At 37.1% G+C, this 27,449-nt stretch overlaps 2 protein-coding genes across 2 annotated transcripts in view; both read left to right on the top strand.

The window, feature by feature from the left end:
- Positions 1-23,827, top strand: part of klhdc8b (kelch domain containing 8B) — a 271,701-nt gene extending 247,874 nt beyond the window's left edge. The window contains exons 7-8 of the mRNA XM_051662973.1: positions 9,936-12,617; positions 23,690-23,827. Of these exons, the coding sequence (XP_051518933.1) occupies positions 9,936-10,132 (197 nt within the window). The 3' untranslated portion in view covers positions 10,133-12,617; positions 23,690-23,827. The remainder of the gene's footprint in view (positions 1-9,935; positions 12,618-23,689) is intronic.
- LOC127420584 (guanylyl cyclase-activating protein 2-like) lies at positions 22,021-25,053 on the top strand. Its single transcript, XM_051662985.1, has 4 exons — positions 22,021-22,507; positions 23,690-23,839; positions 24,114-24,228; positions 24,421-25,053. The coding sequence occupies exons 1-4, from the start codon at positions 22,307-22,309 to the stop codon at positions 24,546-24,548; spliced, it is 594 nt and encodes a 197-aa protein (XP_051518945.1). The 5' UTR covers positions 22,021-22,306; the 3' UTR covers positions 24,549-25,053.
- The last annotated feature ends 2,396 nt before the right edge of the window (positions 25,054-27,449 follow it).

Consider the following 27,449-nt stretch of genomic DNA (forward strand, 5'->3'; position numbering starts at 1 on the left):
TGTCGGCCATTCTGGCTGCCGAGGGAATTCACAGCGGTCATTATCACTGCTGTGTACATCCCCCCACAAGCCGACACAGACCAGGCACTCAAGGAATTGTATGGGAGTATAAGTAAGCAGGAGACCGCGCACCCTGAGGCCATGTTCATTGTGACCGGGGACTTTAACAAAGCCAATTTCAAATCAATCGCACCAAAATACCACAAACATATCAGTTTCAACACACGAGGGGACCGGATTTTGGACCATTACTACTCTCCCTTCTGGGATGGCTACAAATCCCTCCCCCGCCCACCATTTGGCCAATCAGACCACTCTTCCGTTCTCCTTCTGCCTGCTTACAGGCAAAAACTGAAACTGGAAGCACCCACCCTCAGAATGATCCAGTGCTGGTCAGACCAGTCAGATTCTACACTACAAGACTGTTTTGATCACATGGACTGGGAGATGTTCCGATCCGCCTCTGATGATGACATCGAGGTTTACGCTGACAGCGTAACGTGTTTCATCAGAAAGTGCATAGAGGACATTGTTCCGACCAAAACAATACGGATCTACCCCAACCAGAAACCATGGGTTAATAGCAATGTTCGCGCGGCACTTAATGCGCGGACCTCCACTTTTAATTCCGGGAACACAGAGGAGCATAAACAAGCCAGTTATGCCCTCCGCAAAACTATCAGAGCAGCCAAACGCCAGTACAGGGACAAGATTGAAGGACAGTTCAACACCACCGACTCTAGAAGCATGTGGCAGGGAAATAATATCATCACGGACTACAAAGGGAATAAAAACTCCGCCGTGAACACCACTGCCTCTCTCCCGGATGAGCTAAATAAGTTTTATGCTCGTTTCAAGGGAAATAACACCACCCTCGCGGAGAGAGCTCTCGTGGCCAAAGCTACAGAGGTTAGTTCACTCTCCTTCACTCACTCCGATCCTTCCGACGGGTGAATATCCGTAAAGCCGCGGGTCCAGACAGCATTCTGGGCTGCATCATCAGAGCGTGCACAAACCAACTGGCTGGTGTTTTTACGGACATTTTCAACCTTTCCCTCTCCTTGTCTGTAGTCCCCACATGCTTCAAAACGTCCACCATTGTGCTTGTACCAAAGCAATCCAAAATCACTTGCTTAAATGACTGGCATCCTGTTGCTCTGACCCCCATCATCAGCAAATGCTTTGAGAGACTAATCAGAGATTATATCTGCTCTGTGCTGCCTCCCTCACTGGACTCACTGCAGTTTGCTTACCGCAACAACCGCTCCACTGATGATGCCATTGCATCTACACTACACACTGCTCTCTCCCACCTGGAAAAAAGGAACACTTATGTGAGAATGCTGTTTGTAGACTACAGCTCAGCATTCAACACCATAGTGCCCTCCAAGCTTGATGTGAAACTCCGGGCTCTGGGCTTAAACAGCTCGCTGTGCAGCTGGATCCTGGACTTCCTGTCAAGCAGATGCCAGGTGGTTAGAATGAGCAGCAACATCTCCTCATCACTGAACCTCAACGCTGGAGCCCCGCAGGGCTGTGTTCTCAGCCCACTTTTGTATTCCTTGTACACACATTACTGTGTAGCAACACACAGCTCCAAAGCCATCATTAAGTTTGCTGATGATACAATGGTGGTAGGTCTGATCACTGACAATAATGAAACAGCCTACAGAGAGGAGGTGCACACTCTGACGTGCTGGTGTCAGGAGCACAACCTCTCCCTAAACGTCAGCAAGACCAAGGAGCTTGTGGTGGACTTAAGGAGAAAAGACAGAGAACACAGCCCCATCACCATCAATGGAGCACAGGTGGAGAGAGTCAGCAGCTTCAAGTCCCTCTGTGTCCACATCACAGAGGAACTCACATGATCCATCCACACTGAAGCCATTGTGAAGAAGGCTCTTCAGTGCCTCTTCTTCCTGAGATGGCTGAGAAAATTTGGAATGAACCACCACATCCTCACACAGTTCTACACCAGCACTGTAGAGAGCATCCTGACTGGCTGTATCTCTGCCTGGTACAGCAATATCACCGCCCACAAACGCAAAGCCCTGCAAAGGGTGGTGCGAACTGCCAGACACATCATCATATATACCACATATATACCAGGCGGTGTGTGAAAAAAGCTCAGAGGATCATCAGAGGCTCCAGCCACCCGAGCCATGGGCTGCTCTCACTGCTACCATCAGGCAGGCGGTATTGCAGCATCAGGACCCGCACCAGCCGACTCCATGACAGCTTCTTCCCCCAAGCAATCAGACTTTTGAACTCTTGACCTCTCATGATCAATATACATCAGCACGGCACTTTATTAATCATATTATCTCACACTGGACTGTCATAAATTATATTCTCTCTTAACAACACACTGGCAACTGACTATCAACCGACAGCCTGAATTTCAATACAGTACAATACAACCTACTGTATATTTTATATATACTATATATACTATTTTTATTGTATGTGTATTCTATATTGTATGTATGTGTGTTGGGCCTCATGTATTCAGATAGAAGACAAAGGCAGGCCTTACACAGTCGTAAAACCTAACTCAGCCCCCACACACCAAGTCGTAAATCTTACTGATAAAAATCGTGCCAAAATCAAACAAAGGGAGTCCAAAACAGACTACAAATCCCATGAAGCCTTGCTCACTAAAGGATCGAACTCTCAACTCCTATTGGATGAGGCACACAACAGAGTGTCCCTCAAACCATGACATCATCAGGAGTAGAAATACCTCTGAAATGCTTCCGGGATTTGCTTCCAGCAACTTTGTTTGCAGTGTGTAGACGCAGCTCATCGCTGCTCTCAGGTGCAACCTCGTGGCACAAGGAAGTAACGTCTGACTTGAAACTGTGGCCATACAATCTCCATCTCGTTGGACGAGTTGAGATTACTCTGTGTTCAACCGAACCCTCTAACGGATCCGAAGGAGACCACCGAGCAATCCACATCTTCATCCGTTTGCCTGCAGAAGTGAAGAGATTAAAGATTTCTCTTCCATCTTCAATCAAGTCAACATTTCTGAGTTCTCCGCCAGCCTGCCGAGAATCAACAACCGTGCCCGCCAACAGAGCGAGGAAACGGCCTCCCGTCATCACCCGAGCCTCAAGGAACCGGGTCGGAGTTAAAGGACAGAGGAAAACACATTCTACCTGTGTCCTCATGCGATTCAAGTAAGAGGTTTACATCTGGGCAGAGATAGAATATTATAGTGTGTTATTCTTGTGTTTCAAGGTTTTTTGCTTGTACAGTTTACGGACCGCCATGTCCGCTCATTATTAATAATCAGGATATTAATATCACGAATTTGTTTTGCTGTATTGTGGTCCAACCAAATTGGACTGTTGTGCAATTTCACCATCGCGGGTGAGACAGGTAAACTGAGTTCAGCCATTAAAGAGTCAAAGAATGCGGGACTGTTTACGAACCGTCCACCGCATCTCTGAGCGATGAACTAACAGCTACTTTCTCTCCCACGATCGTGAAATCGGCTTTAGGGCCGTCACTTCTCTCTCTCTCGTACTAACCACACACTTCTCTCTCTCTCTCGTACTAACCACACACACACACACATACACGCACGCGACCCCTCACAAACATTCTGGCACACATTTTTGGCTCCTAGATAGCTTAATGCTAAAGCCCAGCTTTGTCCCTAAACTATCGTACAAGCGAATATACGCGGTAACTGGTAGACGCCATTGACTGGTTTCTCTCCGCCCCCATTCGCGGTCATATTCCCTGGCCGGAAGTCTCGCGTGACATACTCTCCACGAGAGTCACGTCTGCCATTTTGTGCACGTCCCTCCTTACACACACACACACACTGTCACACACACACCTTATGTGTTATAGGATTATTTTAGTTTCCATATCTAATCATATCACTGTTTAGTTTGTAGTTGTAAGTCGGAAGTTTATTGACTGCATTGTATTAATTATTAATTGATATTACTGCATAAATAAACTTTGTTTATATTACAAAGAGAAGTGTTTTGGTTTGTTTTGCATACGCCTGTGTCATGCTGACGGGATGTCAGTGCTCGGATTCAAGACTTTTTCCCGAAAATCGATATTCTTTGAATGTCGATTTTCCTAAGAAAACAATCTAATATTGAGACTGTTTTACTATCTGGTTATTAGTCCCTGATTCCAGGGTGGTGCCCCGTCAATGTTAATCCTTATTAATATTCTATCGATTTTTGATCATTGATAATTATCTTTGATGATTGTTGAATTTGAATGATCAATAAGCTAGTGTTAATTTTAATTAATGTTTCATCGATGTTAACAATTAACGATTATCTTTGATAATTGTTGATTTAAAGGATTAAAAAAGCTAACATTGATTCTCATCAATGTTCTGTTGATTTTAATAATTAATAATTATCTTTGATAATTATTAATTATTTCTGATAGTAAAACTGATTTAAACAACCAGTAAAGCCCTACATGTGTATTCTATATTGTGTATTGTATACTGTACATTTCATATTATTATTGTGTTGTGTAATTAAGTGTATATTAGATATGTAAATTGTGTTGTGTAAATCTGATGTTTATTGTAAATTGGTATATGTCTCATCACTGTCATGACTGCTATGTTGCCCGGAACTGCACCAAAGACTTTCACCCACTGTTGCACTTGTGCATATGGTTGTGTGACAATAAAAGTGATTTGATTTTGATTTTGACGTAAGGGTTAGATATAGCATTTTATTAGCATTTATCCATATAAAACTGAAGGGTGTTTGAACAGCGGTTAAACACTTTCTTATGATGTGGTACATTCATACAAGCAGACAGAGGACACTTTCACTCTGTTACAAGTGAAAAAGTGTAGGCTATATGATGTCTTTGAGGAACTTCCCCTTGGGAGTTGAAGAGAGGAATTAAATATTTTTTTTTACAGCTTAAAAGAACACACTTAGAAATGCTTTAATTGAAAAAACATAAATCCAATTAATACACTATTACTTTGATGGTTTGTCACTGTTTTTTATGCGGTTTGGGTATTTTTATAAGAATACAGGATGTTTATATGAGAAATGCTAACCAATGTAGCCTTACAAATAGTATACTATATGTTCTGCCTGATTCTATAAGCAGCTGCCTACATAGACAGTAGGCAGAAAGCTCATTAGGTTTTGGAACAGAGCTTTTGTGTCTCTTTCAGTGGTGGTTCACTTTTCTCCTCTCCTTTTTCTTGTATTCTTCTGTTAAACTGGCATGTTGGACCTTCATGACAATGACATAGCTAGAGGAGGTACTTCATTCCCTCGTGCTCCTCATGTCTGTCCAGAATGAATGGCTGCTATTAGGTCCACATAGGAGATGATGTTCTGTAAATTGCTCTCCCCATGATTCGTCCCTGTATCATCTCTGGCCTCTGTGCTCAATTATGCCCATAGATAGTCATTGGTTCTGGGATTACCATGGGGAAATGTACTAGGGGTTAATTAGGGTTCATTTACAGCTGCTTTGCTTGTCATATTCGACTGATTCCATATTACTGTTTCGCTGCTACCCTTATCGTTGCCAACTATAAATTATGTTTCTTATTTTCTTCTTAAACTACACCACAAGATAAGGGAATATGAAGCTTGCTTTGTGTTATATTTTTCAATAAATCTTATAGGTAATTACTTTGGTTTTGGTTGATGGTTGCCAGTTATGTTTGGTTTAGATTATTTTGTAATTGGTTGCCGCTGCCCAGAAGTGTTGAATATCAAGCTGTATGTAAAGATTTAACATTTACACTTAGTGCTATGATTTAGATTTATGTTTTATGTACAGTATTTAGAGACTGCTACTAAAAATGCTTCTGTTTTGCATTCTTTCCTTAATAAAAAAAAAAAAATTAGTATTTAGAGACTGCTACTAAAAATGCTTCTGTTTTGCATTCTTTCCTTACTTAATAAAAAAAATTATTATGAATTACATGACAACTTGAGTGAAAAGTTGGATTGAAAAATTTACACGAATTTTAGAATTTCTTAGTATTTTGTATCTCCCCCTTTTGCTTAAAACACAGTTGAGCTGATATGGACACAACAAGTGTGTGGAAAACCTTGATGATCCATGTTTTCATAGCATGATTTAAGAATCTTGCATCTTGTGTGCTTAACCATTGTGCTGTGTTCGTTTTGTTCTAACACTTTTGTCAGAAATGACCGGCCCATTATAATTGTTTATAAATCTCTCATATTGCATATATTATCACAAGATATTGCATTAGATCTTTATATCAACTTCTTTTTTAGTAGTTATTTATATATTTTAAAAATATATATATTTTTTTATTAATAGAAGGATTCATTGAACTGAGCTCATACTGAGGTAGTGGGGGGCACTCCCTCAGAAAAGGCAAAAAAAAAAAAAAAATAAAATATATATATATATATATATATATATATATATGGCATTGATTTTGAAAATATGACTGATCATGCAAAAAAAAAAATATTTTATATAAGGATAGTGATCATATGAAGCCATTTATTATCACATAGTTGTTTGGCTCCTTTTTAAATCATAATGATAACAGAAATCACCCAAATGGCCCTGATCAAAAGTTTACATACCCTTGAATGTTTGGCCTTGTTACAGACACACAAGGTGACACACACAGGTTTAAATGGCAATTAAAGGTTCATTTCCCACACCTGTAGCTTTTTAAATTGCAATTAGTGTCTGTGTATAAATAGTCAATGAGTTTGTTAACTCTCACATGGATGCACTGAGCAGGCTAGATACTGAGCCATGGGGAGCAGAAAAGAACTGTCAAAAGACCTGCATAACAAGGTAATGGAACTTTATAAAGAGGTAAAAGGATATAAAAATATATCCAAAGCCTTGAAAATGCCAGTCAGTCCTGTTCAATCACTTATTAAGAAGTGGAAAATTCAGGGATCTCTTGATACCAAGCCAAGGTCAGGTAGACCAAGAAAGATTTCAGACACAACTGCCAGAAGAATTGTTTGGGATACAAAGAAAAACCCACAGGTAACCTCAGGAGAAAAACAGGCAGCTCTGGAAAAAGATGGTGTGGTTGTTTCAAGAAGCACAATACGACGATACTTGGAACAAAAATGAGCTGCATGGTCGAGTTGCCAGAAAGATGCCTTTACTGTGCCAATGCCACAAAAAAGCCCAGTTACAATATGCCCGACAACACCTTGACACGCCTCACAGCTTCTGGCACACTGTAATTTGGAGTGACAAGACCAAAATAGAGCTTTATGGTCACAACCATAAGCGCTATGTTTGGAGAGGGGTCAACAAGGCCTATAGTGAAAAGAATACCATCCCCACTGTGAAGCATGGTGGTGGCTCACTGATGTTTTGGGGGTGTGTGAGCTCTAAAGGCACGGGGAATCTTGTGAAAATTTATGGCAAGATGAATGCAGCATGTTATCAGAAAATACTGGCAGACAATTTGCATTCTTCTGCACGAAAGCTGCGCATGGGACACTCTTGGACTTTCCAGCACGACAATGACCCTAAGCACAAGGCCAAGTTGACCCTCCAGTGGTTACAGCAGAAAGAGGTGAAGGTTCTGGAGTGGCCATCACAGTCTCCTGACCTTAATATCATCGAGCCACTCTGGGGAGATCTCAAAAGTGCAGTTCATGCAAGACGACCAAAGACTTTGCATGACCTGGAGGCATTTTGCCAAGACGAATGGGCAACTATTACAAAAGACTGCACGCTCTCATTGATGCTAAAGGGGGCAATATACAGTTTTAAGAACTAAGGGTATGAAGACTTTTGAACAGGGGTCATTTCATTTTTTTCTTTGTTGCCATGTTTTGTTTTATGATTGTGCCATTCTGTTATATCCTACAGTTGAATATGAATCCCATAAGAAATAAAAGAAATGTGTTTTGCCTGCTCGCTCATGTTTTCTTTAAAAATGGTACATATATTACCAATTCTCCAAGGGTATGCAAACGTTTGAGCACAACTGTAAATACAATCCCCATGTAGCAAATCTAGACTGTGGAGCTGGGGAGGTGGAGGGTTTTTAGAGAATACTCTTGCAGCGCGCTGCAGTGAAACCGGCTTACTTGCAAGCTGAGCAAATTAAGGTTAGGCAAAGAGAGAGTACACACTTGATTGGCTACCCGATTACATGTCAAAGGACCTATCAGCATACACCATTTAGAGTTTCATGCTTGAACTTAGTAATTTCACCCAAAAATTTTACGTTTTTCATCATTTATTCACCCTTATGTTGTTCCAAATCCATACAACTTTGAAAACAAAAGGAAATTTTAAACTGAGGCAGTCAGTACCAAACATTCCGCCTTTTGTGTTTCACGAAAAAAAGAAAGGGGTTTGGAACAACTTGAGGGTAAGTAAATGATGACAGACTTTTGTGTTTGGGTGAACTATCCTTTTAAGCCAGGACTGTATTCTAACTTACCAAGGACACCCTGCTTTTATTTATTTGTTTATTTTTGCAACATTAGAGGAACATTTTCTGTTGAGGCATAAGCCACAGAATCTGTGTGAGTTACATAATTTGAAGAAATCTGCATGGCGCCACCTGTTCAAACCTGCTTTAGTCCCAAAACTCACCAGGTGGCAAGTGCTTCATCTGCAAGAAACAGCCGCAGTGTATGTGTTGTGAGATTGAGAGAGCTGCAGTTGATGTGTGTTAATGTTGAGAGCGTGTCGTGTTGTTTGAATGGCTGGAGAGGCTGTTTAATGATATGACTATGCTCTCTGCTCACCTGCCAGTAAATCCAGCTCATATATTCACACTGTGAAACCTTCAAACTCGTCCAAAATATTTAATCCTTAATGTGATGCTGAAAATATTTTATCTTGACTTTGACATTTGTCGGCTGGGAGATGAAGATCTTTTTGGTTTGTTTGAGGTGTAATTAACTGAAATTATCTAAATAAAGACAGAATTTTTAAAGTTATTTAAATATTTAAATGTCAATTGAAAAGAATAAATATATATTTCCTGGTTTATATCAAGATAAGCCATTGTTAAATTTTCATGCAATTGTCATACATTCATAACAGAGGCAGGGGAGGAAATAATTGACAGTAGATACATAAAACAATACAAGTAGTAAAAAATATGAGATCAAATAGTTTGTAAGGCACATTTTTAAAGTAACACTGTTCAACATTAAATGACTTCAGACATTTTGATTGTCCAGTCAAATGTTGTCTCAATCTTAGCATAGTTATGTCAAACCTGTCTGTCACAGGACAGATCATAGTCTAAGATTTCGGTCATAACACATTATTAATAAAATGTGTAGTTACTGCATTTGCCTTTGTATGGCAGTAAATTATTGTATTATAAATGTATAAACTTGACACTTTGATGTGACTTGGCATGAATAAATAGTATGTTACTATAATTTCTAAATATTAGGCTATAGTATTGTTTGCTTGTTGATTGTCCCAAATGTAAGTTAAAATGGTCTTCCATATCCCTTTAAAGATGCACTCAGTGAATGTTTTGCTAATTGCTACAGTTTTAAACAGAAAGAAATATTTATACTAGAATAGTATTTTTGAGTTGAAGATGCATATCAGTCTTGGAGAAAAAGCTGCTTTATATTCCGCACCTTCATGTTGAGATCATATGACTAGCCAGATATTAGTTGCTTTATCTCAATAATTGCCAGTAATTGTATGCTTTCACTCCCAGAATAAATCAATCATGGCTTACTGCAAATAGTCAATTTTTACAATGGCATCGGTAACTGAGAACTTATTTGTGTGATTCATCATCTACACAAATTTTACTGAGTGCACCCTTAACTCGGAAACTGTGTTAACATCAAAATGTTTTGAGAACTCATCTGCATCAATCTTAAGTGCATATCTTTGTTTTTGTCTGCTCTTAGTTGTAGAAATCCTTATGATTTGTTCTGTTTTGATTTGCTTGCTGTCAGGTAACCAACCGTCCCCGCTGGCTTCAGTGGAGAGTTATAACCAGCTGAAGAGAAGATGGGAGGCCGTGGCCCCGTTACCCACCCCTCGCTGCTCCTGTGCCTCCATTCAGACGCCGAACATGCTGTTCCTCATCGGAGGGGTCTCCCAGGGTCCGAGCAACGCTGTAGAAGCCCTCTGTCTCAAAGAAACTGTCTGACACATACACACTTCAATGAACAAATACATCACTTCATCCTCACATGTTGTACTGTTCAGAGCACATGCTCTGCAAGCACACAGACAAACAAACAAGCCAAGCTGACCTGTATGTCTCTTGGACACATTCACAGACTTTTCCTACAGAGATGCATCAGCTTTATACTTTGAATAGTGGAGACAGTCTACTGGAGCTTGGACAGAAGACTCTTGGACTGGAGATCTAAGACAAGCAAAAAAAAATTTATTTATATATATATAATTAATCTAGCTATATTAATATACAGTATATATACAATTAATAAATATTTATTTATATATATACCATAATAAATATAGTGGCCAAAAATGCATTTGGACACTTACAGTAAGCCAGACTTAAAATACCTGAATGTCATTGCATTAGATAACAAAATATAAAAGCAAGCGGCCAACGAATGATGTATGCATTTATTTTTTTTATTTTTTTCAGAACTAACTTCACTTATGTTAGCCATTTTTGCTATTACTTTTAACCAACTGGTGTCAATGTGATTTTTAGTTCACACAGGTGTCCTAGCAGAGTAATCGATGGAGTAGTTCATCACATTGACAGTGGATCCAGTAATGTTTGACAACCAGAAAGTCTCCAAATAGTTTTGTCTTAATTTTGAACAAAATATTGTTTTATAATTTAAAACCTAACAAACTTAATTTTTGCTTGAGAAGTATTTGTTTGTTTGTTTTATAATGCAAAGACATTCATACATTTTTAAGTGTGGCTAATGTTTCCAATTAATTTTTGGCTCCACTGTCCAGTATATAGATGTGCAAACCTTTACAGGCAGGCAAACACACAACACTCCAGACGCCTTTGAAATGTTCAATATTTTTCTGTATCCAAGCAGGGTAATTTTCTGGCAAACTAAAGAGGAACTTAGGGCCATATCCACCAAGCTGCCACAGCACCGGTCTGAGGTAGCATGTTTAGCACTTTTTGCATTGTAGACAAACAGAGGATGTGCTGTGTGAGAATTTAGAAATGGGAGGATGCGTGTGTGTGTGTGTGTGTGTGTGTATGTTTTTGTACCTTCACAGCCATGCACGTGTGAAATTTAGAGTTGTTAAGAGTGAAGAGAGCACTCTTATCCAACTTGTCTTATGACAATTCTAAATAATAGTATGAGATGGCGAAATTGTTTATGAGTTGGCTCATACAAAAACATACAACTTTTACTGCTATAGTGAAAAAGTAATTAAGAAACGAACAATTTTATGGCAATCTTTCCTAAGTTTAACCCCTAATCTAAACCTATAACCATAAAGTCTAATCCCCAATTTGAGTGTACCACGGAAGAAATAAAACATCAAGTTTTGAACGAGACAAGGGAAGCATAATAAAGGTTGTTGGCATCAGTAATTTTTATTGCATAAATAAACAAGAAATGAGTAACCAGATTTGTTCACATACATTTCTATCTTAAAATAAAGTGTTCGATAGGAGGCTAGCTAAAATTAAATGCCTGTTTTGAATCGATTTATAATTCTGTTTGTTGATTGGTTGGTCTTGATGGGAATAAAAGTCATACCTATTTGTACAAGCCATGTCATACCATATCGTATGATTTCGCCATCTCGTTTGAATTATTACATGTTGTCACCAGACTATGTTGTCTTATCTCACTAATGCCTACACTGTAGCATGAGACAGCAAAGATGAAAAACTACATGGATTATCTTGCCAGTCAAAGGAATGTTATGGGTAAAACACAAGCTAAGCACTATAAATATTAGCCACAGATGCTGTTAATTACCACAGACAATAATTTTGACTTCTCAGTTTGTAAAAACAGGTAAAAATGGTTTACAGTAATGTACTTACAATAGAAGTCTATGGGGGCATGGGGGAATCTGACAAAGTGCGTTCTTTTCTAAATGTACACTGTGGAAAACCTTGACACTAAAATATTACCATTTTGTAAATACTTTATAAGTCAGCTAAGCAAATTTTCAACATCGTTACGCACGTTAAAAGCACTATAATTTTATTTTACCCAGCAGCTCTAATTCAAATGATGCTGTGAGTAGCTGGACCGACAAGTGATGGTTTTCTGCCTTTTGGGGTCATATTTAATTGGAAGCTATTTCTTCAGGGAAAGAACTAATTAAATCTAGCCATTGTAGTTGCAATACAAGCCGCACAGACACACGTTAACTGTTTTTGAGTGACCCATTTACTGGATGAGATCTCAGAGGACATGGAGGAGGACAGAGGACTCACTTCTTGTAATTTTGATGAGATAAAACCCTTGACGTAGACCTCATATGCCTCATTCTTGGTTCACTGGTGCCCTGTTGGGGGTCCTGTATTCCTCCACTGATGATCTGACATCTGAGTATCGGGTCACTGAGCTCATTTAGCATGCAGAAAACAGAACTTGTGCATGTCAGGAATTTGGATGACAGGTTTGGGTGCACTAAAATCAGGTGCATCTCACCATTTGAGGGTCAGTATGGCTTTGATTTTTCTGGTATGTGTGTACAATGGATTTCAAAAGTCTCAGTCAGCTATTTTGCTTTTTTATAGTTTAATAGCATTTTTCATTACAAAAGATCAGCATAACAAATGTGCTTATTTGATACGTTTTTATTTTTATTTATTTATTTATTTTTTATTTTACATCATAGCGCTTCTTGATTTTTTAAATAATAATTTTAAAAATCCTAAAACTGTCTGTTTATATCCAAGTTTAAATAAGATTTTGAATACTAGATTTTCAGTCTGGGTGCAGACTTTTGAAACCCTAAAGAGAAGGGTTGTGACACCGACAAACAATTTTTATTGCGCACTTTCTCAGATGTTTCGGTGACCCTTCATTATTGGCCGATGTGATGCCTGAGGGTGAAATAAGATGTTCATATTTGAAACCTTTGTGCAAGTGCATATGGCTGTTTGTGTATATGTGTCTTTGTTTGGTTTGGTTGTGTGGATTGGTTTTGAATGCTCTGTCTGTGTATGACAAAAGCATCCAATATTAAATATGACACATGCCTGCTCACAAATATGAGGATCAAAGGAGCAAACACATACAATCCACACACACACTCACTTAACAAGCCTTTTTTTTTTCGATTTACACCTCCCTAATGACTGTGATATTGTGCTTGCTGCCGGCGGTCTTGTGCAACATGTCACAGTGGAAATACAAACGTGATGGACGAATATTTCTGGCTGTATGGAGCCATGACAGTCATGCCTTCTCTGAGACAACAACAGAGGACTGGAAGATATGTAACAACACCAGAAGATGAGCAGTTATTTTTATTATTTTATTTTTGTCACTGGTGTTGGATTATGCTCTGCTGCAGACTAGCTCAAAGAGTGAGTTCATTTTCACTTAAGTTTCATGTGAGGTTAAATTTCACCGTGGTTCACATTTGAAACACTCTACTAGCAAGGCAGAGTCGGCGATGTGTGAATAGATGATCTGAGGGACAGAGATAATGCTGAAAGAAAAATACCTCTATTTATTTCTTTTCTACAAATTCTGCAACAAGAAACATGACTCATCTTGGAGAGTATTTTTGCTTGTGTCCCATTTTTGCTGCCTCTGTGTAATGAAAAACATCATTACTATTATAAAGTCACTGTCGTTAGATGTTAAAGGGAAGTTAAAATTCTGTCATTTACACACCCTGATGACTTTCTACTGAGGAACACAAAAGGAGATTGTTAGGCTGAATGTTAGGGACTGACAGTCTCAGTGACCTTTCAATTTCACTGTATGGCAAAAGATGCAATGAGAGTGAGTGGTGACTGAGGCTAATACTCTGCCTAACATCTCTTGTGTTTCATGGAAGAAAGTAAGTCTTTGGAGTTTGGAATAACATGAGGGTAAGTAAATGATGACAGACTTTTTATTTTTGTATTTTGAATTAGGGGATTCACATATTCTAATTTCTAAAAGTGCAAAATATTTTACTCGAATTGTTTATTTCAGAGGGTAAGCGAATGCTGTTCAAACCTCGACACAGTGCTTTCATTTACTTTAGGAAATTATACAAATTGTTTGACTTTGTTTTTTTTACACAAACATATTCAAAAGCATTTGTCTTTTGCCCTTATTCGTATGTAAATCACTTCAGACTAAACACCGTGTAGTGATCACCTAAACTCTAAGTAGCAGTTGTTTTGCAGTGAATTTTCAAGTTTTTCCATGTTATCTGAATATACTGTGGTGAATTTCGAGTCCGAGTCGGTGAACTAATGCAGCTTCTCCAGTGTCTTGTGGATTTACCTGTATATTTTTGTTCATTTGTGAGGTGACAGGTTGACATGTAGGCCCATAATACAAGGAGCTGATGGTCTGTTGTTTCTTTATGATGTTGTGCTGTCATATAGTGGTGTAATAGTGGTAGCTGATGGCCTCTGACAGTCTTCAACATGCAGTGCCGACACTCTGGGCATATATAATCTCCATAAAAAATCAGTGAAAATCCACATTATCTCATTGCATTATCTCTAATCTGAAGATGGATAAGTGTTGGCTTTAGCCCTAAGCGGAAAATACAATTTTAGTTCATGTTTTTTCATCTATGAAATATTGCAACCCTTTTGGCATTAAGGATTGTTTCACACTGAGGAAGATGAGCAGAGACACACAGACAGCCCAGGGGAACTAACAAAGTCCCATGAGATTACAGTGCATCCATCTACACAGCGAAAGCTGTTTACAGGCACACTGTTGTCGACCATGCACTAAATCAATTTCTGTTGTAACACTTTGAAAAAGCAGGTAACTGTTATCCACATTCTTTATTCTATGAGTGTTTGAAGAACTAAGGGACCATAGATCTGTTGGTTTATGAGTAATGTAGTCATGTACCTCTGTAAGCCAAGACAACATGCTGAGGCTATTAATGGCTGTTAATTGAAACTCTGTATAAAATAGATAACATTTGAAACATTGTGTAGAAAATAGTTTCTTCAGAAATGGCCTGCAACTTTTGTGCAAATAACACTTTGACATATCTTAAAGGTGCTGTAAGCGATTTTACCATTTTTGCTAGCTTCCACCGTTTTGCTAACTTCAAACTTCTACACGCGCTCTCTCCAAAACCCCGCCCTCCAAAGATGCGTCCACAAAACCAGGGCAAAATGATTGACGGACAGAGAGTGTTTCTGATTGGCTAGTTTTACGATTACAAAAGCGTAATTTTTGCTGTTTACATAGCCTATGGCTTTCACAAAGACAGGTGTGATTTCTGTGATATCAGTCGGGTAGTTTGGATTTATTTTTTATTTATGTTTTTGTATTACAGGTAAATAACTTAAAGCACCTTTAAAGTTGAAGGACAGATAGCAATATATAAAGCCACACCAGAATAGCTTAAAGGGATAGTTCACCCAAAATTTTACATTCTTTCATCATTTACTCACCCTCATGCCATTCCAAATGTGTATGACTTTCTTTCTTCAGCAAAACACAAAGATTTTTAGAAGAATAAATCAGCTCTGTAGGTCCATACAATGCAAGTGAATGATGATCACACCACATAGCTCCAAACATCACATAAAGGAAACTGTATCTTCAGAAAGAATATGTTAGATGTGGGTGATAAATAGATCAAAATTTAAGTCATTTTTTACTCTAAATCTCCACTTTTACTTTTACATCTGAAAGCCACATGTGGTGCCTTTAGTTTTACTTTCACATGTTAAAGTGGAGATTCAGAGTAAAAAAAGGACTGATCACTATTCACTTGCATTGTATGGACCTACAGAGCTAATACATTTGTTTAAAAATTGCTGTTTGTGTTCTGAAGAAGAAAGAAAGTCATACACATCTGAGATGGCATGAGGGTGAGTAAATGATGAGAGAATTGTCATTTTTGGGTGAACTATCCTTTTAACTTTGGTGGAGTGAAATCTGTGGCACCTGTTATACCCCCTATTGTATGTTAGCAGAGAGAACTTCACTTGAACCTGGCTATATATGTTAACAAGCTCTGGATTTAAATCTGAATTGTCTTGAAATATGTTGACACACAATTGCAAGTCCAGTTCATTAGTTCAGTGCCTATATATGTGAGGTAGTGCCTCTACTATGATTTCTGTAATAAACTCTTTGAACATTTCTATGTGATCCTGTGTGGTTCTATGTGTCTCTTTTTCTCGAACTTCGGTGTAACTGGTGGGCTGCGATTTTGTTCTTGACTGGTTAACACAACAAAGACAAATGAACAGAGTTGGGGAGTAATGGAATACAAGTAACAGGATGAAGTATTTAAAATAGAAAATATAAGTAACTGTATTCCACTACAGTTAAATGGTTGGTAATCAGAGTACAGTTACACTCAAAAAGTATTTTGATTACTGAAGAGATTACTTTGCATTTTATTGTCATTAGTTTAATTTAATAGTCTATTCAGTTGGAAAATATTTATCTGTATAAATAATGCCATCTGAGAAGCGCTTGAACAGCAGTGAAACATTTTATTATGATGCGTTACATTCATGCAAGCTGACAGAGGTCGCTCTCACACTGTTATGAGTGAAAATGTGGATATAAAATCATTGAAGATCTAAGGCATGTTTTCTACAGCTTAACAGAAAACAGTTATAAACATAAATTCAATAAATATACAATTAAAAGATACTGTATATGCTTTGAAAAAATTTGCCAGTGCTGAAGAAGTAATCCAAAGTATTTAGATTACTTTACTGACCTTGAGTAATCTAACAGAATATGTTACAAATACAATTTTACAACATGTAGAGGAGAGTGGGGTAAAATGAGCTGATTTTTACCTGTGCTGTCTCTTGTACAAGGAAAAATTAAACAGAGGTCAAATAAAAAGAGCTACCTTTAATTCAAGGTGTCTGCTATCACTTGATATTATGAAAATTACTCTGTGACAGAAAACCACAAATAATTGGCCTTTTAAAAAAATGTGATCCATTGGGTCAATTTGCCCCAGGTTAGGGGTAAGTTGCTCCAGGTCAGAGGGAGCCATCTGGGGGCAAGTTGACCAATTGAATTTTTCCAGTGATACACTGAATAGAATTCCACAAATTATTTGTATCTATAATTTCCATATATAATCTATTTATTTATTATTTATTACTCCTGAGGAGTAAAGACATTTAATAAGCCTTTAATCTCTGTTCAGGTAACTTATTATACTCTAATAAAACAGCAGCACTCTGTACTTATCCTAAAATAAAATAAAATAAAAAAATCTAATGTGATAAGGATCATTATTATTAATCTTTTTTTATTATTGGAGCAAGATGTGCCTTCATAAATACGACTCTTGTTTGCCACAAGGAGGAATGAATGAGGTGTTTCATTTTGAGGTGTTTAATCCTACAAAATAGGCAACTTCTGAATTAAATAAAAAAAAATATATATATATATATATATATATATATATATATATATATATATATATATATATATATATATATATACTGTAACAGAGGCTAAAATTTCACACTGTGATTGGTCGGTTGGACTTGTTCTTCTCTTTATATATATATATATATATATATATATGAGCTATTATAAACTATATTTTGTGTGTAAATCAACCGTCATTAAGTCTTCAAACTAAAAAGAGAAGAACAAGACCAACCGACCAATCACAGTGTGAAATTTTAGCCTCTGTTACAGTGACACCTAGAGGCATCTGTCAGTACTGCACATTTTTTTCCCACCCTTATGGGACTAACTAAAGGACTTTGTTTCCAACAAAAATTAATTTGTGCTTCCTCCTGTTGTCCATGTTAATCATTACATCTCCGAAGACTATATTTGTATCATAATAATAAATTTAGTGTCATATCAAATCAGAGCACTGATTAATAATTTTATATATTTATCATGTGTCTCCTGCATCACAAACAAAAATCTGCACTGTTCAGCTGTCCATTAAAACTGAAGATATTAAAATCCACTATCCACTTATTACTGGAAATTATTCATTAGGCCCGTTCAGAGGCAGAGCGCTTATTTCCCCATCAGTCAATACTGATTTCTGCCTCATTTGCAGTTAAAATGACACCAAAATTCACGGAATCATTTTCAGCTTTAATTGGTTATTAAAAGCATTGTAATTAAAACTCAGGGAAAGATTTCTTTGTGCATGGAAAACATTTTGTGCATGACACAAAAGCAAAATACAAGCAAATGATGGCTAAAATGAATAATAATGCTAATATTAATGATTTGCAGCTGAAAACATTATTTTGCATTGCAAATACTAAAGTTGTGTACAAGTCCTCAGTAATTGTTATTGTATTGGGTTTTAATCAAATAAGAACATTAATTAATTGTGCAATGAGTGGCCTTGATACCTCCAGGCCAAAAGAGATTATCCCCTGAAGTATGTAGTCAGCACATTGGAATAGGTCTTTAAAGAGCACGGACTAAACACTTTGTACACTGTACTGTGTGTGCACACTATACACAAACTAACACACTTTTTGAGTGGAATACACTTCAACACAATTGAGTCTGTCTCATTGTCACTTAATGTCTTATTGTCAAACAGCACATTACACAACCACTTTGAGCACTAGCCAGGCAATTTTCCACTGTTTAAAGTATTGAATTGAATAATCATACCATAATCAGTGTAATGATTGCATTCCTATATTAATATATCCTGTGTAGTCCATTGTCATTGAGGTAGAAAATGGATGGAGAACTTATCTTATTACACAACTGTCAACATCATGGCCTTGTGAACTAACAGGGTCAAACTCATCATTGTAGCTTGTACAGTAGATTTTGATTGTAATTTTGCAAATGCTGTGATCCAACCTACAGTGTACTGTTTCCAGCTACCTGATTTAAGTGTGTTTCTCAAAGGGCAAAATAGTGACTGTGAACAGGATCTTGATCTATTTCTGGGTCATTCATATTTGAAAATGGAACCTTGGTATTTTTAGCCCAGATGAAGATCAGATGATTTTTATTCATTTTATTTTTGTTAACACTTGGAAGACAATTTGTATGGGAACACTTTACATTTGTTAACATTAGTTTACTACATTTGTGATGAATAACAATGAACAATACTTTTACAGCATTTGTAAATCTTGGTTAATTTTAATTTCAACAGTTACTAATGCATTTTCAAAATTAGTTAATTATGTTAACATTAGTAAATGCACTATGAACTAACACTATGAACTAACATGAACCAAAAAACAAAAAAAAACAAAAAAAACATTTTAACTCGTCCCTCATTTTTTTAAACCCTGTAATCCCAGTAATTTTGTAGTCCGCCTCATAAATGGCAATTCAAACAACAATGCAGCTCAAATAACACACAAGTTTTCAACAGAATATTTAAAGCAAGTGCTTTTGTAAAATTCTAATCTCCACATTTCTTTTAAACCCTCCAAAAATTGGCCCCATTGACTTATATTGGAAGTGCCTCACTGTAACCTTGACTTTTGCTTCCATTAAAGGAACCCATTCCATTAACCATTATTAATAAATGCTGTTTAAATATATTGTTCATTGTTAGTTCATGATACCTAATGCATTAACTAATGTTAACAAATGGAACCTTATTTTATTATAGTTTTACTATGGTCCAGAGAGGTACACATCCAGATACAGGTGCATCTCAATAAATTAGAATGTCGTGGAAAAGTTCATTTATTTCAGTAATTCAACTCAAATTGTGAAACTCGTGTATTAAATAAATTCAATGCTCACAGACTGAAGAAGTTTAAGTCTTTGGTTCTTGCAATTGTGATGATTTTGGCTCACATTTAACAAAAACCCACCAATTCACTATCTCAAAAAATTAGAATACATCATAAGACCAATAAAAAAAAACATTTTTAGTGAATTGTTGGCCTTCTGGAAAGTATGTTCATTTACTGTATATGTACTCAATACTTGGTAGGGGCTCCTTTTGCTTTAATTACTGCCTCAGTTCGGCATGGCATGGAGGTGATCAATTTGTGGCACTGCTGTGGTGGTATGGAAGCCCAGGTTTCTTTGACAGTGGCCTTCAGCTCATCTGCATTTTTTGGTCTCTTGTTTCTCATTTTCCTCTTGACAATACCCCATAGATTCTCTATGGGGTTCAGGTCTGGTGAGTTTGCTGGCCAGTCAAGCACACCAACACCATGGTCATTTAACCAACTTTTGGTGCTTTTGGCAGTGTGGGCAGGTGCCAAATCCTGCTGGAAAATGAAATCAGCATCTTTAAAAAGCTGGTCATCAGAAGGAAACATGAAGTGCTCCAAAATTTCTTGGTAAACGGGTGTAGTGACTTTGCTTTTCAAAAAACACAATGGACCAACACCAGCAGATGACATTGCACCCCAAATCATCACAGACTGTGGAAACTTAACACTGGACTTCAAGCAACTTGTGCTATGAGCTTCTCTACCCTTCCTCCAGACTCTAGGACCTTGGTTTCCAAATGAAATACAAAACTTGCTCTCATCTAAAAAGAGGACTTTGGAACACTGGGCAACAGTCCAGTTCTTCTTCTCCTTAGCCCAGGTAAGACGCCTCTGACGTTGTCTGTGGTTCAGGAGTGGCTTAACAAGAGGAATACGACAACTGTAGCCAAATTCCTTGACACGTCTGTGGGTGGTGGCTCTTGATGCCTTGACCCCAGCCTCAGTCCATTCCTTGTGAAGTTCACCCAAATTCTTGAATCGATTTTGCTGGACAATCATAAGGCTGCGGTTCTCTCGGTTGGTTGTGCATCTTTTTCTTCAACACTTTTTCCTTCCACTCAACTTTCTGTTAACATGCTTGGATACAGCACTCTGTGAACAGCCAGCTTCTTTGGCAATGAATGTTTGTGGCTTACCCTCCTTGTGAAGGGTGTCAATGATTGTCTTCTGGACAACTGTCAGATCAGCAGTCTTCCCCATGATTGTGTAGCCTAGTGAACCAAACTGAGAGACCATTTTGAAGGCTCAGGAAACCTTTGCAGGTGTTTTGAGTTGATTAGCTGATTGGCATGTCAAAATATTCTAATTTTTTGAGATAGTGAATTGGTGGGTTTTTGTTAAATGTGAGCCAAAATCATCACAATTAAAAGAACCAAAGACTTAAACTACTTCAGTCTGTGTGCATTGAATTTATTTAATACACGAGTTTCACAATTTGAGTTGAATTACTGAAATAAATGAACTTTTCCACGACATTCTAATTTATTGAGATGCACCTGTATATGCACCATTCTCATGAAGTAGGCCAGACTTCTCCTAGATCCTATTTTTGAAAAACTATAAATAGGAAGAGCAGAGGGCAGAATGGATTATGACTTAGATTGTCTGAATGATTCATAGGATAAATTGATCGAGAGGAGTATATTGGTTTTAATTGTCTACGTGATACACTGGTCATAGTTACTAGAATGCCACCAATATATTGGATTATTTTTTGGTTCCTTGAAAACAAAGATTGATGTAACATTCAAGTGTTTTGTTAAGTGCATAAGCATTCTTTGTCCTAAAGCCGCAAACTCTGTGTCTTACATGTGAATAGTCTGTTATGCACCTAATCCTTTGATTTATCTCCATGTGTATTTTCAATAATACATAATTTCCTTTTCCCCAAAAACTTTACCAGGATTTGCAGTGATTCAATTGTAGAATGCTTTTCCTCTGACATCTTATGGCCTAAAACCGGACAATAGTTTTAATTTTAACAGGGCAAAAATAGTAAATGAGACATGATTAATTTACTGACATGTTCATCAATTTGAGATCCATGGGGAGCGCTTGAACCAGAGTAGAGTGCTCAGTGTTCTAAATGATGAATAATAGCAAAGCTTCTCTTGATCTTGTTTCAAGCTAATTGATTCAGACATGGATTGATATGAATAATCCCTAGCAGTCATGTGACCCAAAATAGTCCTTGTGCTGAATTCTGAGCCAGTAGGGCATCTGTGTTGAAAGGTCATGGTTACTTTCACAATTTGGTTAAGACTAAATCAAATTCTGAAATTTTGAACATCAATTATTTTGCTATTTTTAAAAAGGATATACATTCGTACCTACACACCTCTCAAGCTGACATTTTTAGTGTTGTATCATCAGTTTTATTGGAATGTTTGGATCAAGGATATCTCCAGGGAAGTGTGGCTGCCAGATGTGATCATGGACATTATTTGTTGAGAGGCTAAGCTTTTGTTGTTCATTGTCGTGATGGGTCAGCGGCTGAGTGATGACTCTGATGATAAAGAGATTGATGTTGCTGAACTTCAGGAGTGGTATAAAAAGTTTGTGGTGGAATGCCCAAGCGGAACACTCTTCATGCATGAGTTCAAGAGCTTCTTTGGTGTTACTGGCAACAAGGAAGCAGCAGATTACATAGAAAACATGTTCCGAGCTTTTGACAAAAATGGGGTAAGTGATTAAATTTGAGTTTCCCTGCCAAAAAACTCTAGATGTAGGCCTGTTTTTAACAATGCAGACTGTGTAGAAAATACTTAAGTATCAGCTTAAAGAAGTTGTTTTTTTGTTTATTCTTAAACTGTTAAAGAAATATTTCAGGTTCAATACAAGTTAAGTTCAATCGACAGCATTTGTTGCATAATGTTGATTACCACAAAAATTAATTTTGACTCATTCACTCATTTTCTTTAAAAAAAAAAGTATAAATATGGGTTACAGTGAGATACAATGGAAGTGAATGGGGCCAATCCATAAATGTTAAAATACTCACTGTTTCAAAAATATAGCCACAATACATAAACAATATAAATGTTGACATAATATTTTAGTGTGATAAAATCGCTAACTTACCTTTTCTATGTAAAGTTATGGCCAATTTTATAACTTCGTTGCATGACGACGTAACCCTGTAAACACTAAAACCCTAAAATGACTGTAAAAATGATGATTTAAACAACTTTACAGCTCAAATAATACACAGGTTTTAAAAGAAGTATTAATGCAAGTGCTTTTATAAAATGATAAGCTTCACATTTCTGCCTTTAAACTCTTTTTAAAGAAAAGGAGGGACGAGACAAAAAATATATCTATTTTCTTTGGTAATCAATATTATGCAAATGCTGTCAATTGAGATTAACCAGAATATTCCTTTTTTCCTGTACAAATGTTAAAAAGACCATAGATTTGGCCTTTCACACATGAACATTAAAAAAGTTAAAAAACAGTCACTGCACACATATGCATTTAGGCACACAAAGTGTCTCAAGTATGAATAGACAACAATTGTAGGTGCAGCTCCGTATGGGAAAAAGCCCAAATAAAATAGTCTTTTAATGTTTGTACCAGAAAAATAACAGATATTGTTGTACAAAGAATAATAGACTATCATATTTCTACAAACTGTACCTGTACTGAAAACGTCCACGTAACTCCCCACTTTAAAACTTTCACTTTTCAAAAGTATTACCACAGGGATGGAAACAATAAGACCTAACAATGAGATTTGTTACAATTTTCAGATTTAGGAAAGAAAATTGCCTCTTTGTCAATGCAAAAGGCTAGACCTTTGTTTTGGTAGATCATTTTCTGGACAGAATTCCACTTTCATGTCTCATTTCCTTTCATGATTCATAGGACAACACTATTGATTTTCTGGAATATGTTGCGGCCTTGAATCTAGTGCTGCGAGGAAAGCTTGAGCACAAACTGAAATGGACTTTTAAAATGTACGACAAGGACGGGAGTGGCTGTATCGACAAAACTGAGCTAAAGGAGATTGTGGAGGTATTTATCCCTGGTGTCCTTTCCATTTAACATCCTGGTCAGACAATTATAAGACTGGCTCAAACATTGAGTGGGATGAAAAAGGGATGAAACGCATATTTGTTCTGCATGTATGGTCATAACTAGGCATTAAGAACAAATGCAATCTTAACTGTAATCTGAATACATATTAAAAGGATAGAAACTATAACTAAGCCACTCATGACTAAACATTAAACACTGTTTGTCTGTCCTATATTTGGCACACTGCGTAACATTTGCCTTAATTTTACAGTCAATCTACCGACTAAAGAAAGCTTGCCATGGTGAACTTGATGAAGAGTGTAACCTCCTGACCCCAGATCAGGTGGTGGACCGAATATTTGAGCTAATGGACGAGAATGGAGATGGTAAAACTTATATTATTATGATTCATCAGTTATGCAGGTTAACAATTACTGAATGGTTAGGTAAAAAAGTTCCCAGCTTTAGTCCTTTGTTAAAACTTGCATTCATTTAAAGTTTATCAATATATCCATATTTTTACTGGACTGTGAATGTGCTTTACTTTCTGCTCAAATGGAAATTTTCTGTGTCCACAGGGGAGTTGTCTCTGGATGAGTTCATTGACGGGGCACGGCGGGACAAATGGGTCATGAAGATGCTGCAAATGGACGTTAACCCCGGAGACTGGATCAATGAACAGAGACACCGCAGCGCCAACTTCTGAACTCCATGTTAACCAAAGCAAGCCCTTAACATGCTGGAAACCTACCCCTTAATTATGCATAGTTTCTCAAAATGTTAGTCCTGGTAATAAAAGTGAACCTTAACCCATCAGCTCCAATTATTTTGATAAAGTGTAGAGAGGGATCTCTAGAGCAAAGGGAAATGACCTCTGCCAATATATTCTTCTTTTCTCATATATTCCCCGTTGTATCTCTCCCTTGTGTCTGTTTTGAAAGCAACATTTATTGTATTTAAATGTACATATTTATGTTTTATTTATTATTTCTCTCACATTTGTTGTTAGGAACTGACCCTTTGATGATTGAATGAGTGATTTCTGACTCTATTGTTACTGTTACACTGTGGATGAGGTGGTTTTAAGTTTTATTGTCTGTCACATATTACAAAATAAAGGAAAAATAGCAGCCACTGACTTCAAATGGACATATCTGAAGTTTGTAAATATATGAATATTGCAAAATGTATCAAAAATAAAAATCTTCAATCATATATTAAATGTGCTGTGCTATATTAATGAATTTCTTTTTCATTTTATACAAGATCAAACTAAATAAAATAAAAATTAATTAAAAAAATAATAATTATTGGCTAACATGTTCTTTTGTCAGTGGTGTTCCATTAACACCAGTAATACTACTCATGAATATCATTATTGATTGGTTGATAATGACGATAAAGAATGTATTACAAAAACATAAATGATATCTATATCAGATAATCGCCAAGCCTATTAAGGTATATTTTTAACTGTGCTTTAATTTGATTAACATTATAAAACCACTCATATTTCAAAAGGGCCTTGTAATTGAAATGTAAGCACCCTTACCATGTGGTTATTGCAGTCCTCTCACTGCAAATAACTTTAAGACTCATGAAAGTGTTTTCCAAAAAGTTTTCATAAATTTTTTTTATTTTATTTTTTTTAAGGGATAACTCACCCAAAAATAAAAATTCTCTCATCATTTACTCACCCTCATGCCATCACAGATATGAATTTCTTTCTTCTGCTGAGCACAAATGAAGCTTTTAAAAAGAATATCTCAGCTCTGTAGGTCCATACAATGCAAATTAATGGTGACCAAAACATCGAGGCTCCAAAAAGCACATAAAAGGCAGCATAAAGTAATCAATACGCCTCCAGTGGTTTAATATATGTCTTTTAATATAGGACTTAATATTTAAGTCCTTTTTTTTTTTTTTTTACTGTAAATATTCACTTTTACTTTCACTTTCAGAATGTGAAAATGGAGATTTATATTAAAAAGAACTTCAATATTGATCTGATTCTCACCCAAAGTGATTGCATCGCTTCAGAAGACATATATTAAACCATGCTTTATGCTGCCTTTTATGTGCTTTTTGGAGCTTCACAAATCTTCATTTGTGTTCAGCAGAAAAATGAAAGTCATACACATCTGGGATGGCCTGAAAGTGAGTAAATGTTGAGAGAATTTTCTTTTGTGGGTGAACTAACACCACTAACACCACTAACACCACTAACTCCACTAACCACTAACACTACTGATATTAAACATTTCTTTGAAATCTGAATAACAAATATTTACTGCGTTTAAGACATTCTTAGTTGTATTTATGTTTCACAGTACAAATTATATCTCATTTATAAGTTATAGAATACTTTTTAATGTACATTACATAGACCATGGACATATGCAAGGATCTTTTTTGTGGGCCTCAGTTCAGCTTTCAACACCATCATCCCAGCTATTCTCCAGACTAAATTACACCAGCTCTCTGTTCCCACGTCTATCTGTCAGTGGATCACCAGCTTTCTGACGGACAGGCAGCAGCTGGTGAGACAGGGGAAATTAACTTCCAGCACTGGTGCCTGCCAGGGATGTGTGCTCCCCCACTACTCTTCTCCCTGTATAAAAATGACTGCACTCCCAAGGACCCCTCTGTCAAGCTCCTGAAGTTTGCAGATGACACTACTGTCACCGGCCTCATCCGAGATGACGATGAGTCTGCATACATAAGGGAGATGCAGTCAAAACAACCTTGAGCTGAACACGCTCAAAACGGTGGAGATGATTGAGGACTTTAGGAGGAACACCCCAACACTGACCCCCCTCACCATTTTAAACAGCACTGTGGCAGCAGTGGAGTCATTCAGGTTACTGGGCACTACCATCTCACAGGACCTGAAGTGGGAGACCTACATTGACTCCATTGTGAAAAAGGCCCATCAGAGGTTGTACTTCCTTCACCAGTTAAGGAAGTTCAACCTGCCACAGGAGCTGCTGATACAGTTCTACTCAGCAGTCATTGAGTCTGTCCTCTGCACTTCAGTAACTGTCTGGTTTGGTTCAGATACGAAATCAGATATCAGAAGACTACAAAGGACAGTTCAGAATGCTGAGAGGATTATTGTTTGCCCCCCCCCCTTCAAGAACTATACACTTCCAGAGTGAGGAAAAGGGTTGGAAAAATTACTCTGGACCCCACTCACCCTGCCCACTACCTTTTTGAACTGTTGCCTTCTGGCCGACGCTTCAGAGCTCTGAGCACCAGAACCGTCAGGCACCGGAACAGTTTTTTCCCTCAGGCTATCCATCTCATGAACAGTTAAAACTGCCCCATTGAGCAATAATTATGTGCGATACACAGTTTAGTCTTTCTTATATTTATCCAACATATCACACCTCTTCTGAGATTATATTCCCTTGCTTCTGTATAATAACAGATTTGTATTTGTATATTGTACATACATACATATATATATATATATATATATATATATATATATATATATATATATATATATATATATATATACTGTCCTATTGTGTTTTCTATATATACACTTTATTTTCTATTCACTTTTTATTTTTTATTTTTTAATTATGTTTGCTTGAGAAAG

Source organism: Myxocyprinus asiaticus, chromosome 29, assembly GCF_019703515.2.
Source record: "Myxocyprinus asiaticus isolate MX2 ecotype Aquarium Trade chromosome 29, UBuf_Myxa_2, whole genome shotgun sequence".
Classification (NCBI taxonomy): domain Eukaryota; kingdom Metazoa; phylum Chordata; class Actinopteri; order Cypriniformes; family Catostomidae; genus Myxocyprinus; species Myxocyprinus asiaticus.

What these genes read in the sequence shown, in the direction of transcription:
- LOC127420584 (XM_051662985.1), top strand. Translation starts at nt 22,307, where the DNA reads ATGGGTCAGCGGCTGAGTGATGACTCTGATGATAAAGAGATTGATGTT. An exon ending in GAGCTTTTGACAAAAATGGG is followed by an intron (nt 22,508 to 23,689) that starts GTAAGTGATTAA and finishes CATGATTCATAG; the next exon opens with GACAACACTATTGATTTTCT. An exon ending in AGCTAAAGGAGATTGTGGAG is followed by an intron (nt 23,840 to 24,113) that starts GTATTTATCCCT and finishes TTAATTTTACAG; the next exon opens with TCAATCTACCGACTAAAGAA.